Source organism: Dasypus novemcinctus, chromosome 10 (genome assembly GCF_030445035.2).
Source record: "Dasypus novemcinctus isolate mDasNov1 chromosome 10, mDasNov1.1.hap2, whole genome shotgun sequence".
NCBI classification, from domain to species: domain Eukaryota; kingdom Metazoa; phylum Chordata; class Mammalia; order Cingulata; family Dasypodidae; genus Dasypus; species Dasypus novemcinctus.
In genome coordinates, this window is record NC_080682.1 from 25,694,421 (window position 1) to 25,709,010 (window position 14,590).

Here is a 14,590-nt window from a genome sequence, read left to right on the forward strand (position 1 = left end):
AAGTGTCTGTTTAAGTCTTTTTCCCATTTTTTAAATGGGTTGTTTATCTTTTTATTTTCAAGATATAGGAGTTCTTTATATATGCAAGTTATAAGTTTCTTATCAGATATATGATTGCCAAATATTTTCTCCCACTGTGTGGGCTCCCTTTTTACTTTCTTGACAAACTCCTTTGAGGTGCAGAAGTTAGGGGGAAGGTTGGGCAGGAGATGAGAAGAATGGAGGCAAGACAGGATTCTGATCAAGCCTCATTTATTGGGGGTAGGGCATTAGAATTTATACTGAGGGAAGGGAGCATGTCCATAGGTGATAGGCTGGTCTTGCAGGTGGCAGGTGTCCAAGGAGGGTATTGGCTGAAAGTTCACACTGGGTCTGCAGAGTTTTTTGCCTTGTGCATGCATGCTACTGTGGTTACCAGAATTGTGGTGGGAAGGGGAGAACAAAGGGGAGGAAGAAAGACGAAGTAGGAAACCAAGGAATGGTGGCCTTGGTGTATGACACAAATGAATCATGGCATTTTGTGTCGAGATTGGGAGAGAGAGAGATGGCTCCCTACAGTTATGGGGGGAGGAGTGGAGTGAGAAGGGTGGGGGTATATGGGGACCTCATATTTTTTTAATGTAATATTTAAAAAATAAAGACAAAACATTTTATTTTCTTGCTTTGAATATTTTGAGATGATTTTTCTGAAGCAAAAAAAAAGAACTACTTCAAAAATATTTCTAAGTATCTGTCAGTTACAATAATTACAATATTTCAGGATCATTTTAATGGTTTCTACCCATTAAATAATGGTTTCAAATTATTAAAATAAAATTTCAGTCCAGTTAGTCCTCAGTTTATAAGTTTAATTGTTCTTTCAAATTGACCAGTATAACTTTTCTGTACAAAAGAAAGAGACGAGCACTTATACCTGAAAATAAATGACTAACAATGCATTCAAAACATTAGATAATATTTGATACTTAGTTAACATGCCTAGAATTCTACTACCCCTGGCCCAAATTATTTTCCTTAAAGGTTACTTCAAATGCTGAGAATTAGCAGTCTTCCATGATTTTCTCACTTAAATATCAACATGGAATAATAATAATAAATATATGTATAACTCTCAAGTTAAAAGCCTTTCACAGTTCATATTTCAACAAATTATATTTTCCTCAACAATAAATGAGTGAATTTCCCTGGCCTTAAGAAACCTCACTCTGGGATCAGTTGGCAAAGTAAACATTCAATATTTATTGTTGTGAATATTTAAATAGCATCTAACTTTAATACTGTACTGACTCTATAATTTGCATAAAGGCAATAACTGTGTCTGTTTCTCAAAACAATTGTATCCCCAGATTCAAACATATAGTAAATTCTGAAAATATTTTTGAATGAATGATAAGTCATGGAATTAGTGGTGGTTGGTAATACTTCTTAACATTTATATACAGCTTTATATTTACTTAACATTATATAAATGAATTACATGAACAAAGACACTTTGCCTCATAAATCTAAGAAGTTGTTCCATTATTAAACTATAATCACAGCTGAGGATACAGGTGCACATCAACTCCAGGGGCTCTGCTCAAGTCCACATAGCTCACATGCTCAGTATGCCCTTACATTCTCAAATCTGCACAGGCCTCCAGATATGGTTTTTGCATGATAAAAAAATGTTTTTCTCATTTTTCTTTCACACTATTAAATTATAGAAATCTATTAGATCTATTTCAAAACTCTCAAAATTAAACTGAAATGATATGGTAATATGTATTGAGTGCGTAATTAAGGCTCAAGGAAAACAAAATGCAGTTCAAAGACTAACTTTTAGCTGCCTATGACATGCAGATGGAACAAGGTCTAAAAAGCTTAATAGCATAACTTTGTGTGGTCCTTTTTAAAAATGTCTTTTATTTTTATTTCTAAAGAAGCTTTAGACTGCAAAAAAGTTACATAAAAAATATGGAGATTTCCATATACCCCAACTCCTCCCTTCCCATATATTCCCACATTAATAACACCTTTCATTAGTGTGATGTATTTGTTACAATAGATTAACACATATTGAAATACTGTACTAAGTAATGACTATAGTTTACATTACAGTTTATACACTTTTATAGGTTTTGACAAAATGTATAATGGCTTGTATCCATCATTGCAACGTCATGCAGGACAATTCCAAAGTCTCCAAAATGCCCCCAAGTTGCACCTAGTGTTTCCTCTCCTTTCCCTCAGAAAATGTTTGACATTGCATGTATATCAATGATACAAGTTCTTCCATTGCTAGAATAATCATAAGTCTGTTTTACTCTATAGTTGCCTTCTACCCTTATGTTTGTTCATTAGTCAATCTTGAGGATTTGGGGACTGGTGATCCCCACCCTGTCTCTGATTGTGTGAGGGCTTAGATCACACAGGTCAGATGGATGGAACTCTATTACTTGCAGTTGCAGACATTCTCCACTTCCTCAGTTGGGTGTAGTCCAACATCATCCTTTTGTTAGTTGTTTTGGTTGAGTACAAAGAATTGATGTTTGGATTACCACTCTGCTGATATCAGGGCTCAACTGGCATATGAACGGACCTAAGATTTAAGTCTGTAGGATATATAATTAACAAATCTAGTGCTAATTATAGGTTCAAATAAATAGGACAGAAAGGCTATATATAGGAAAATTATAAATGAGTCTAACTCTGCTACACTGGAAATCATACATTTTAAAGGAAGGCCCATTGATAGAGTGCCAAAATCGGGAGGTTGTCTATACTGCTTATAGTTTCTAGGTGTCTCCAGAATCCTCAGGAGTCTCACTGTTAGAGGCACTACTTACTGTGGCAATCAATGAGATCCTGCTAAGACATGCATAAGTATAACCTCTAGATTAACCTACAAACTCACTTTGAAGTCTCCCTAGCTTTAAAAATTCTCTTGTATTTAATATTCTGTCTTTTAGCTAAGATCTTTTTTTCTGAGTTCATCACTCCTCAATGCTTGGCAATAATTCCTTGATGCACAGGAGTCATGTCCCACACTGAAGGGAAGGTAAAGTGATTGTTTATATGCGGAGTTTGACTTAGAGGAAAGCCACAATTGAGCAACACATAGGCAATATATAACACTAGGCTAAATTTCAAGTTTTACTAAAAATGTTCATAAATATAACCATCAATGTCAAGGGCCTGGAGTAATGGGGTATCCTCATTTACTCAGGGGATTCTTGTTGCTCTATTACAGAATTCACCATGACTTTCCAGAATGGGAATTCAATATTTTTTTGGTTACTGTGTGGGAGTCCACTCACTAAGACAATGCCCCATGACTACTTAAATAAATTCATGTGACATGACATAGAGGCATGACCCCGTACAGCCATCCCCACACATTCCGTTATCACCAACACTGCATACCACTGAAGAATTCCTGCCACAGATGTAACCCTTCTGTGATAAAATAGATAAATTAAACACTTTTGTACTTCAAAGGAGTTTGCCATGATAGTGAAAAGGTAACATACTCAATGCGAGAAAATATTTGGTAACCATATATTTGATAAGGGTCTATTATCCAGCATATATAAGGAAACCCTATATCTCAAAAATTAAAAGACAATCTATTTTAAAAATGAGTGAGAAACCAGCAAGATAGCAGCAGACCAAAGAACTCCTAAAGTCAACTCCTGCTACAGGGCAGTTAGTAAATACCTGGAGCTATCTGGAGCTAGCTGAAGCACCAATCTGGGGGCTCCAGGAGGCCAGAAGAGCATCCTGCCACATTCTTGAAGGAATGGAAGGAGGAGACCCCCCATCTGCAGAGAAGACTCATAAGTAGTGTGCTCCACGCCAGGGAGACCAGTGCCTATGCTCCACTGAAGGCACAAGCCACCTCAGGAGCTGTTCCACAGCTGGAATTGAAAGCTCCACTTCCCGAAAATGGGGGAGGAAGAGATAGTTGGGCAGCAATATCAGCTACTGATGAGTAAATTCAGTGCCCTAAAGTATAATCCTAAGAACATCTAAAGTTTGAACCTGTCCAAGGCTGAAAAAGCTTGGTAGCCACCCTCTTAACTCCATGCCTGGCACAAGGGGAAGTAGGGCAGAAGGAAAATCACAGTGCTGCTGGGGACCGGCTTCTTTCCACCCAGATCATATTGCAGCTTTAGCCTAGGCCCCAGTGCCACTTCCAGCATGAAAGAAGCTGGGGGGACCTGTGCCAGCCTCTCTGAGAAATTATTGGCAAAGCCATGAGGCCAGTGATTATCCTACCCTGGCAGCACGAGCTGCCCCAGGAGTTATTCTCTGACTGAAATAAGAAGCTCTGTTTCCCCAAAACAGCAGAGAATGAGACACTTGGCTGTCGATTTCAACTACTGATTGTTAGACTTGGTTGGCTAAGATAAAACCCTGGGAAAAGCTAGGATGTAAATCTATCCAAGTCAGAAAAGGGGTTGCTGTTTTGACTCCATCCCCAGCCTGAGGGGAAACCTGGCTGACCAAATATAACAGTGATGGTAGGAACTGGTTTCTTTCACCCAGACAGTCCTGAAGCCCTAGTCTAAGCTAAAGTCCTGCCTCTGGCAGACAGGAGGCTGGCAGTCCCTGCATCAGCCTCACCAAATAATGGCAGGTTCATTTGGCTGGCACAGAATGAAAATCAGAAGTCTACTGGGGCAACAGTGGTCGTCTTGTACCCATAATGCATAGACTGCTGCCTATACCTGCAGTTCCATACCCCCCATCCCCCCAGGCAGGGGAGAAAGAGGTGTGAAGTTTCATCAGTCTTTCAAGGCAATGAAAGTCTAGGCCTGCATAACTTGGATTTTTGCACACAGCTGTGACTCTGTCGCTAGCTACTCCAGGCAAAGGAAAAAGTTGGGAGAAGCTTTACTGGTTCCTGTTGCAATGAGGGCAGCTTGAATCTCCACAGCTTATAGCACCAGCTACATGCTTGGCTTCTACTGCACAGCAAACAGGGGAGAAAGGGCAGAAAGCCCTAAACTAAAGAGAAAAACTGCATCCAGAATAAAGAGTCTAGGAATCCAGATGCCAAGACACAAACAAAAAATTGTAATCTACACCAAGAAACAGGAAGCTGAAGGTATAAGATAAGCTTCCAGATGACCTAAAGGAGTTGAGACAACTAATTATAGATGTTCAAACAAATCTCCTTAATAAATTAAATGAGATTGTTAAAGAGATTAAGGATATTAAGAAGACACTGGATGAGCACAAAGAAGAATTTGAAAGCATATGTAGAAAAACAGTAGATCTTATGGGAATGAAAAGTACAATAAATGAAAGTAAAATCATTGCAATCATATAGTAGCAGATTTGAAGAGGAAGAAGAAAGAATTAGTGAGCTTGAAGAAATGACCTCTGAAAGTGAAAGTATAAAAGAACAGATGAAGAAAAGAATGGAAAAAATTGTTCAAGGTCTCAGAGAACTAAATGACAGCAAAAGGCCTGCAAACATGCATGTCATGGGTGTCCCAGAAGAAGAGCAGGGAAAAGGGGCAGGAATATTTGAAGAAATAATGGTAGAAAATTTCCCAACCCTGTTGAAGGATATAGATATCCATGCCCAAGAAGCACAACATACTCTCATCCAAAAAAAAAATCCAAACAGAACAACTCTGAGGCAAATACTCATCAGAATGTCAAATGTCAAAGAAAAAGAGAGAATTCTGAGAACAGCGTGATAAAAGCAATGCATACCATATAAGCAATACCCAATAAGATTAAGTGCTTATTTCTCACCAGAAACCATGGAGGCAAGAAGACAGTGGTCTCAAATATTTAAGATACTACATGAGAAAAACTTCAGCGAAGAATCTTAAATCCATCAAGACTGTCTTTCAAAAATGAGGGTGATATTACAATATTCACAGATAAACAGAAACTAAGAAAATTTCTAAACAAGAAACCAGGTCTTCAGGAAATACTAAAGGGTGTGCTAAAGGCTGAAAAGAAAAGACAGGAGAGAGAGACCTGGAGGAGAGTCAAAAAATGAAGATTATATCAGTAAAAGTAACTGAAAGTGTCAAAAGATTGGTGCAAATAAAATATGACAGATAAAACTAAAATTGTCAGAAATAAACATCACCAATGATGTAAAGCATTTGTATTCAGAAAACTGTAGCACAATGCTAAATCAAAAAAGGCTTAAATAACTGGAAAAACATTCCATGCTCATGGATTGGAAGACTAAATATCATTAATATGTAAATTCTATTCAATTTGGTATACAGATTCAATGCAATCCCAATAAAAGTTTCACCAGCATTTTAAAAATTAAAAACACTACCATCAAACTTATTTGGAAGGGTAAAGGTCCTGAATAGCAAGAAACATTATAAAAAGGAAAAGTGAGCCCTCATCTCCAGACTTTAAGTTATATTACCTAGCTATAGTGGTTAAAAAAAAAAAAAAAAGGCACTGGCATAATGACAGACACATAGACCAATGTAACCAAATTTATGGTTCAGAAATAGACCCTCACATGTATGGTCATGTGATTTTTTACTAGCCTGTCAAACCCACATAGATTAGGCATAACAGTCCAATCAACAAATGATGCTGAAAGAATTGGATATCCATAGCTGAAAGAAAAGAGGACCCTTATCTCACACCTTATCCAAAAATTAACTCAAAATGGATTAAAAAAAAAAAAACTAAAATAAAAGCAAGAACCATAAAACTTGTAGAAGAAATTGTAGGAAAATATCTTCAGGACCTGTTGGTATGTGGTGGATTCTTAAAGGAGGTAAGAGGAGGACTGAGATGGCCTACTGATGTTTAATGTATTTAAAATTATTAATTAGCCTTACTCTAAAAGTGTGGAAATGTATAGAGTGGATGATATCATACAGCTAATTTATAAATTGGGATGTGACTGAAAATGGTAGTCTAGGTATGTAAATGCATATTGAAAGAATACTAGAAAATAATCTAGGAACAGAAAAGCACAGTAAACCAAAAGGTGGATGAGCATTGTCATCAATGGTACAGAAGCAATAGTGCCCTTTGTGAGCTAGAGCAAATGTACATCACTACTGCACAGTGTTGGGAATATGGAGAAGCATGGGAAAAATCCAGCTGGAGTGACCTATGGACTATGGTTAATAATAATAATAGGATATTCTTGAATCTATGACAAAGATGTACTGTGCTGATAATTAGGCAGTGTGGAAAATATGAGACAAATGTACACTATGGGTAGGGTAAAAATCAGATCATATGATCTTATCTGTAGCAAATGTTCTACCACAGTTTGTTGTGTTGATGGAGGGGTGTTGGTTGGGAATTCTCATATGCACATGATTGTTTTATAAGTTTACAACTTCTGTCATAAAAAATATATTTAAAAAATAATAACTGTGGTTGGGGGAAAAACACAGCAAATGTAAGATAAGGACTATGATTAGTAGTAAGATTTTGACAATATTCTTTCATAATTTGTAAAAACGTCTCAAAACGATGCAAGGTGTTGATGGAGGGTTCGTGTGTGGGACCCCTGTATGATGTTATGCATGTTTGCTTTGTAAGTTCATACTTTTACTATACAATTGATTGTTTATGTATGCTCATATATAAATGATATAAAGATAATAATAATAGAGTTGCTTGGGGGAAATACTTTTGCTAGTAGTAATATTTTGATGATATTCTTTAATCATTATTTAAAAAGGTTTAACAACACTGCAAGTTATTGGTGGTAGGGTGAGTTATGAGAAAACAGTATGATGTTATATATGTTTGTTTTGTAAGTTCACAACTATTATTATACACTTACTGTTTATGTATTATTTATGTATGAGTGATATACTTAAATAAGTTATTTTTTATAAATGGGAGAGATATTTGAATAAACTCTTCCCCAAAGAAGAAATACAAACGGCTGAAAAACCACAGAAAAGATGCTCAATATCAATAGTTATTAGGAAAAAACAAACTAAAACAACAATGAGATATCATCTTATACCTAACAGACTGATGGCTATTAAAAGAAAAAAAAGCAGGACTACAGGTGTTGGAAAGGACGTAGAGGAAAGGGAATATTCATGCACTATTGGTGGGAATGTAGAATGGTTTAGCCATTGTGGAGGACACTTTGGTGTTTCCTCAGGAAGCAAAATATAGAACTGCCAAATGATCTAACAATTCCACTACTGAGTATATACCCAGAAGAATTGAAAGTAGAGACATGAACAGATATAGGCACACCAATGTTCATAGCAGCATTATTCACTATTGTCAAAAGTTGAAAGCAACCCAAGTGTCCATCAATAGATGAATGGATAAGCCAATTGTGGATATACATACAATGTAATATTACTCAACTGTAAGAAGGAATACAGTATTAACACACAGGACAACATCGATGACTCTTGAAGAACTTGAAGTCACTGAAGAACAAATATTATATGACTTCACTGATAAGACTTAAGCAAATTGAGCAGACTCAGAGCTGGAATTTGGAAGATAGGCCATCAAGAGACAGAAAGGGAAAAGAAGGTGGTGAGCCAATGCTCAACATGGGTCAAATCTATGATAAGGTGGAAGGGGGTGGTTAGGCAGTGAAGGAGGGTCATAGTGGTGCAGTGATGTGGTTGGTTTTGAGGATTAGTAGGGTGGGGGCTTGTGCTGGACTATCCATAGCACTAGCGGGAGGGTTGGAGGAAGGAGCAGGTGAACTCAGGAGACTTGCAGGTCTGTGGTTAAAACTACAATGGTAATAATGTTGTTTTTTTTTTTTTTGGCAAATATGGCAGGGGAGGATTCCTAGTGCAGTGCATTGGAAGTGGGATGATATGTGGCATAGGGCACATCTGGGCCATGATTTTATGGAACGTGAAAGTGTTCATCTTGTCATAGTGCATTAGCTCAGTGGGTGGAGACCCACACAATAAACAAAATATTAAACTCCCATCCTGGGGAGTCCTGTTATGTTCTCAATTGGAATCTCTCCAACATAGGTAGGACCTAATAAAAGAAAACAGACAAATATGTCAAGCCCTCAATTTCATTTCAAGTAACTATAAATATTATTCTATAAAAATTAAAACTTAGTAGTTACCATAGATTATGGGGAAGGGTGGAGAATAGAATAGAGGGAACATAGAACATTTTAAGGGCATTAGAATTGTTTTGCATGAGATCTTGCATACTGGTTACAGACCATTTTAAATAATTGTAAATCCTTTGAAATTGGGGGAAAATGTAAACCATAATGTAAACCACTGACCATGTTTGATAGCATTGTTTCAATATTTGTACATCACTTGTAACAACTGTGCCATACACAAGTAAAATTTTATTAATGGGAGAAAGTGGGAGGGGTTTGGGTCTATGGGAATCCCCTTTATGTTCTATGTGACTTTCCTGTAACTTAAAGCTTCTTTGAAGATAAAGCAAAAAATATAATAAAATAAGGCACTGGGCAAACATATGAAGAAATTGTCACTGTGCAAAATAGATATCATATTTTAAAGTGATGAAAGACACAATGTAATTATTTATTTTTATTTTTTATTATTTTTTATTTTTGTGCTTTATTTTTAATTATTTTATTTTCTTATTATTTTTATTTGTGAGGTCCTTTGATACAGAGTCTTGCTCATTTTCTAGTTCTGCCTTTAAGAAAGGAACATTCATTTGCCATCTTCCCTCTAAGTTTATACCCAATTGACAAAGCCTTTCATACATACATGCTTTTGCCTTTGTTATTATACTTTGTTTATTTTTTGTTCTAAGATTTGTTTACTTGAAAAGACATTAGAAATGGAAATTTGCTTTCAGTAAAATTCACTATTTTCCAACAAGAATGATTGTCCTGTGAATCTACCATTCCAATCTCAAGAAAACAAGATTAACAAAGAGTTAATTCTTAAGTCAGAATTTGAGATCGAACACCATAATATTCAGGACAATTCAATTTCTAATGACCTATGTGAAGAAAACTCATGTATTTCTATTGAAACGAACACGTTTGATCATAGTGTGTGTTTAAAATCTATACCCAAACGTCTTCTTGAAAATAACACTCACCTTTTTCAAAGGGAAAATATTGAGTATAATGTAGATGTCATTGAATATAATGTAGATATCATGTAGTCTTATTTAAAAAATTAAGTTATTTGAAGCCATACAATCTTAAAATTTATTTTCCTTACTATGATCTTTTGAAGTAGTTTCTGTGGAATAAGGCAATAAACTACTTCAAAAGTCTTTTTAAATATCTATTACAAAAAATAAAATGTTTACAGCATCCCAGGTCACTTAATGGATTCTTCCATTCTGACCATATTTTCAAATTAATACTGCAAATTTTTAGTCATGATTCTACCTTTGTTTATCAGTTGAGTTGTGCTTTCAAGTAAACAAAAATTGTCTTTCATGAGACAAAAAGAGATTAGTACTAGAACCGAGGACACTCTTACTTTTATCTACCAATATCTGTACAAAAATTCAGTCCATTAAATAGACAAATTGATATCAAGTTAATCTGCAGGAAAATTGAATTATCTCCTTTTTAGCTAGTGAAGTAGAAACCAAATGGTGAGAATAAATAAAGCCTATGAGGAAACAGATGTGGCTCAAGCAATTGGGCTCCCATCCACCATACAGGAGGTCCAGGGTTCAATACCCAGGGCCTCCTGGTGAAAGAAAGCTGGCCCATGTAGATTGTTGACCTGGGTGGAGTGCTGGCCTGCACAGGAGTGCTGGCCCGCACAGGAGTGCTGGCTCACACAGAGACCTAATGCAGCAAGATGATACAAAAAGACAGAGGAGAGACAATAAGAGATGCTGCAGACTAGGGAACTTAGGTGACACAAGAAAAGTATTGCCTCTCTCCCACTCTAAAAAGTCTCAGGATCACTTCCCAGAGCTGCCCAATAAGAATATCAGCAGACAAAAGAACACACAGCGAATGGTCACAGAGAGAAGACAATGGAAGGAGGGAGGGGAAATAAATAAATGAATATTTATGAAAAATAATGCCTATGATTTTCTATTCATCATGTCAATGTTGAAAAATGTTATATTTAACTCATTAATAACTTTTTAAACTTCAAATCTCAACTAAATTATTTTTTCTTAAGAAATGATTCTTTGACATCCTTTACTTACATTAGGCCTTTCTTTTATTAATCACTTCATGCAGTCTTCATTTACTATTTATTATTTTGAAACTTTGGTTGCTGTCTAGATCTACCATCACACTGACACTGTAATTGCTTGTAGGCAGGATTTTTCTCTGTCCTCACCATAGAATACCAGGGCATATCTAGTTACTGGATTATTAGGTGCTCTGTAAATATAATCTGTTTTAGACAATTATTATATACCTTCAATCTTTTCAATATAAATCTATTCATATTTTGTCTTTCTCTATTCCAGTCATTTTGAAGAATTAATTTTCAGTAGTTCAATTTTTATAATATAGAGAATATTGACATACCACCATGAACAAAAGGACTTTGTCTTAAAAATACTTCAGACTGCATCTCACATAAAATATATGCACTGATATGAATAGGAAAAATAGAGGGTGTATGCAAGTAGCCTAATATTTTCACATTGCTCAAAGTTTGTATTACTTTTATTTTATTTAATAACAACATAAATGCTTACTAGACTATTTTATAAGAGGACAGACTAGTATAAATTTAATTACAACATAAACAATTCTGAAATTATTACTATCTGAAAAATTAGAGAAATTATTGAACATCATTGCCAACAAAAACTGAAGCTTTTTATTTAAAAACTGTAAAATACATATAAACCAAAACAGGGCCAGAACAGTTCATAAAACAGGTCTAAAAATATGAAAGGTCTATAAATTTAAGAAAAGACATAATGAATGTACAAAATAAGAGATTAATTTAAAAGTTTATTATTAAAAAATATATGATTATCAAAGATAGCTAATTATAAACCAAACCAAGAGTAATTGCAATAAATTTAGATTCAAGACATCATATTCAGAGCGAAAATAAATCTTAATTCAGTAATTTATACAGATATTTTATATTTGTTAAACTTTGCATATGAATTCAGATACAGAGGCAAAAATGCAGTTTATGTATTTGAATAAATTGATAATCAGTAATGATCTTGTGAGACGTCATTAAAATTTTAATCGTAAAACATAGGTTGAACTTCATTATAATATTCAAAAATCATTTAAGAAAATGAACCAATATAATTCTACTAAGAAACCCTAAATAATAATTAAAAGAATATAAATCCCTTGAAGACAAAAATTATATATCTAATAGCCATAGCTTAAGTTTACATAAAGAAAATAAGTCTACAAAAATTTAGGAAGCATACATTCTTAAACATGCATTGAGTATTAGTGAAAATACTACAATTCCAGATTGCCTAGAAGCATTTTTTTTAAGGAAAATATTAGCTAATGTTGAAAATGTACAGGGTACCTATCTGGAATAACAGAAATGTTTGGGTACATTTTATATTTCAGATTTGTCTAGAAGATCATGAACAAAACTTTCAATTATGAATAAAAACTCTAATTTTCTTTAATAATTTAAAAAGCTTTCCAAATATTCTTCAATGTTTATGTATGTTTTTCTATAACTTAATTCCATCACAATATTTTCATTGCTCTAAAATCGAATATTGATGTACTCTCGTTTCTATTTAACTATTGGTTTGTTTATGAATAAGATTGGACAACATATTAATATTTACAAATCACCAGTGAACAATTTCATGAAAAAATCTATTGTGTATTCAACATTTTGCAAGAATGTAAGCATTCTGATGATCATGGTCAAAATTTATTAGGACTGCATTAAATTCTTCCCATTCATCATATGATTTCATATTTGAAATAACACTATGGATTTATATCATTTGTCTAGATTAGTTGAGGAAACTAGATTTTAACTTTCAGTGACTTATTAAGCTAAAGGACTTAAAGGTATACAATCTAAACCTGGGTTTTCAAGTCCAATTCAGACTCTTGAAGGTTATGCTATATTTCTTCTCTACTGAATAAATCGAATAATTTCTGAAAGAGCATCCCAAAATAAAAATCTCTGAAATTGGAATATTCATGGGGATTTCTAACACATAATTTAAATAATAAGAGCACATTTTTTGCATATTGATTGCCTGTAAAACACAAATATTTAAATCCCAGATTTAATCATAATTTAATGGCTTCCGATTATTATGTAGATTTTTAAAATCTGGGAAATGTTCCATATCATGCAGGGTCTAATATAGTATGGCACAACATAAATGTAAATTATGTTGCTAATTAAAGATTCAATTGTATTTAGATTGAAAGCAAGTAAATACACAAAGAAGAAAGAGAAGAGACACTTAAATGTACAGTATCACTGTCATTTGAATTGTTTGGAGCCCTTTCTCTTCTGCATGATTCTAATGACAGCATTTTTCACTTCATTGTTCCTAAGACTATAAATGAATGGATTCAGCATGGGGACCACAATAGTATAAAACACAGAGGCCATTTGATCCTTTCCCAATGAGTAGGATTCCTTTCGTTTTAAATAAGTAAAAGTTATACTGCCATAAAAGATGGTGACTCCGACGAGGTGGGAGGCACAAGTAGAGAAGGCTTTGCGTTTTCCCGAAGTGGACTTAATTTTCAGGATGGTATACAGAATGAAACCATAGGACACAGATATTACAGTAAGAGGCACTATTATATTGAAACTAGCAAGAATGAATATCATGATTGCAGCATCACCAGTGTTAGTGCAGGATAAGGCTAACACTGGGTATACGTCACAGAAAAAGTCATAGATTACATTGGATTTGCAAAAGTGAAAACTGCTCATGAAAATAACAATGACTAATGATTCAGTAAAGCCAATCACATATGAGCCAATGACAAGTACTTTGCAGAGTCTCGTGGACATAACCACAGGATAGTGAAGGGGATTGCAGATGGCTGCATAGCGGTCATAGGCCATTGATGAGAGAATGAAAAATTCAGAGACAAGCAAGAGTGCAAAAAAAGCCATTTGGGTAAAGCAGCCTATGAGTGAAATGTACTTGTTGGAAGTCAGTAGGCTCTCTAAGGTTTTAGGAGTGACGACCGTTGAGTAACCGAGGTCAAGGAATGACAGGTGACTGAGAAAATAATACATGGGGGTGTGAAGATGGAGATCAAGAGGAATTATCAATATCAACCCTGCATTCCCCAGGAAAGTAATCAGGTATATCAGGAAAAATAACGTAAAGAGGACCTGTCCGATCACTTCAGAGTCTGTCAATCCAATAAGGATGAAGGTAGATATATTTGTGTTATTCCTACTTTCCATAATAGCATTCCACTGTTGTAAATTGTTGAGAAATCAAAGGTTATATTTACCATTAGTGACCTCAAAACGTTTGTTTATAAGTATGGTCTGACATTTTCAAAAACACCAGCTTAGTGATTCTAGAAATTCAATTTAAAAATGTACTTGCAAAATATGACTTAAAATAATCTGTTTGTCTGCTAACCATAAATTAGGGAAAAACCAGTGTTTGGATATTACATAATAGAAACACATATATTTATATTGTGTTATTAGAATGAACAATTATA

The 14,590-nt window shown here is 34.7% G+C and overlaps 1 protein-coding gene across 1 annotated transcript; it reads right to left on the bottom strand.

Annotated features, from left to right (window-relative positions):
- Positions 1 to 13,373: 13,373 nt before the first annotated feature.
- Positions 13,374 to 13,970, bottom strand: LOC101447962 (olfactory receptor 8H3-like). Its single transcript, XM_004475129.1, has one exon. It carries the CDS (start codon positions 13,968 to 13,970, stop codon positions 13,374 to 13,376), a length of 597 nt encoding a protein of 198 aa, XP_004475186.1.
- Between the last annotated feature and the right edge of the window lie 620 nt (positions 13,971 to 14,590).

Excerpts from the sequence above, each read along its gene's own strand:
- LOC101447962 (XM_004475129.1), bottom strand. The coding sequence starts at position 13,970 with ATGGCCTATGACCGCTATGCAGCCATCTGCAATCCCCTTCACTATCCT.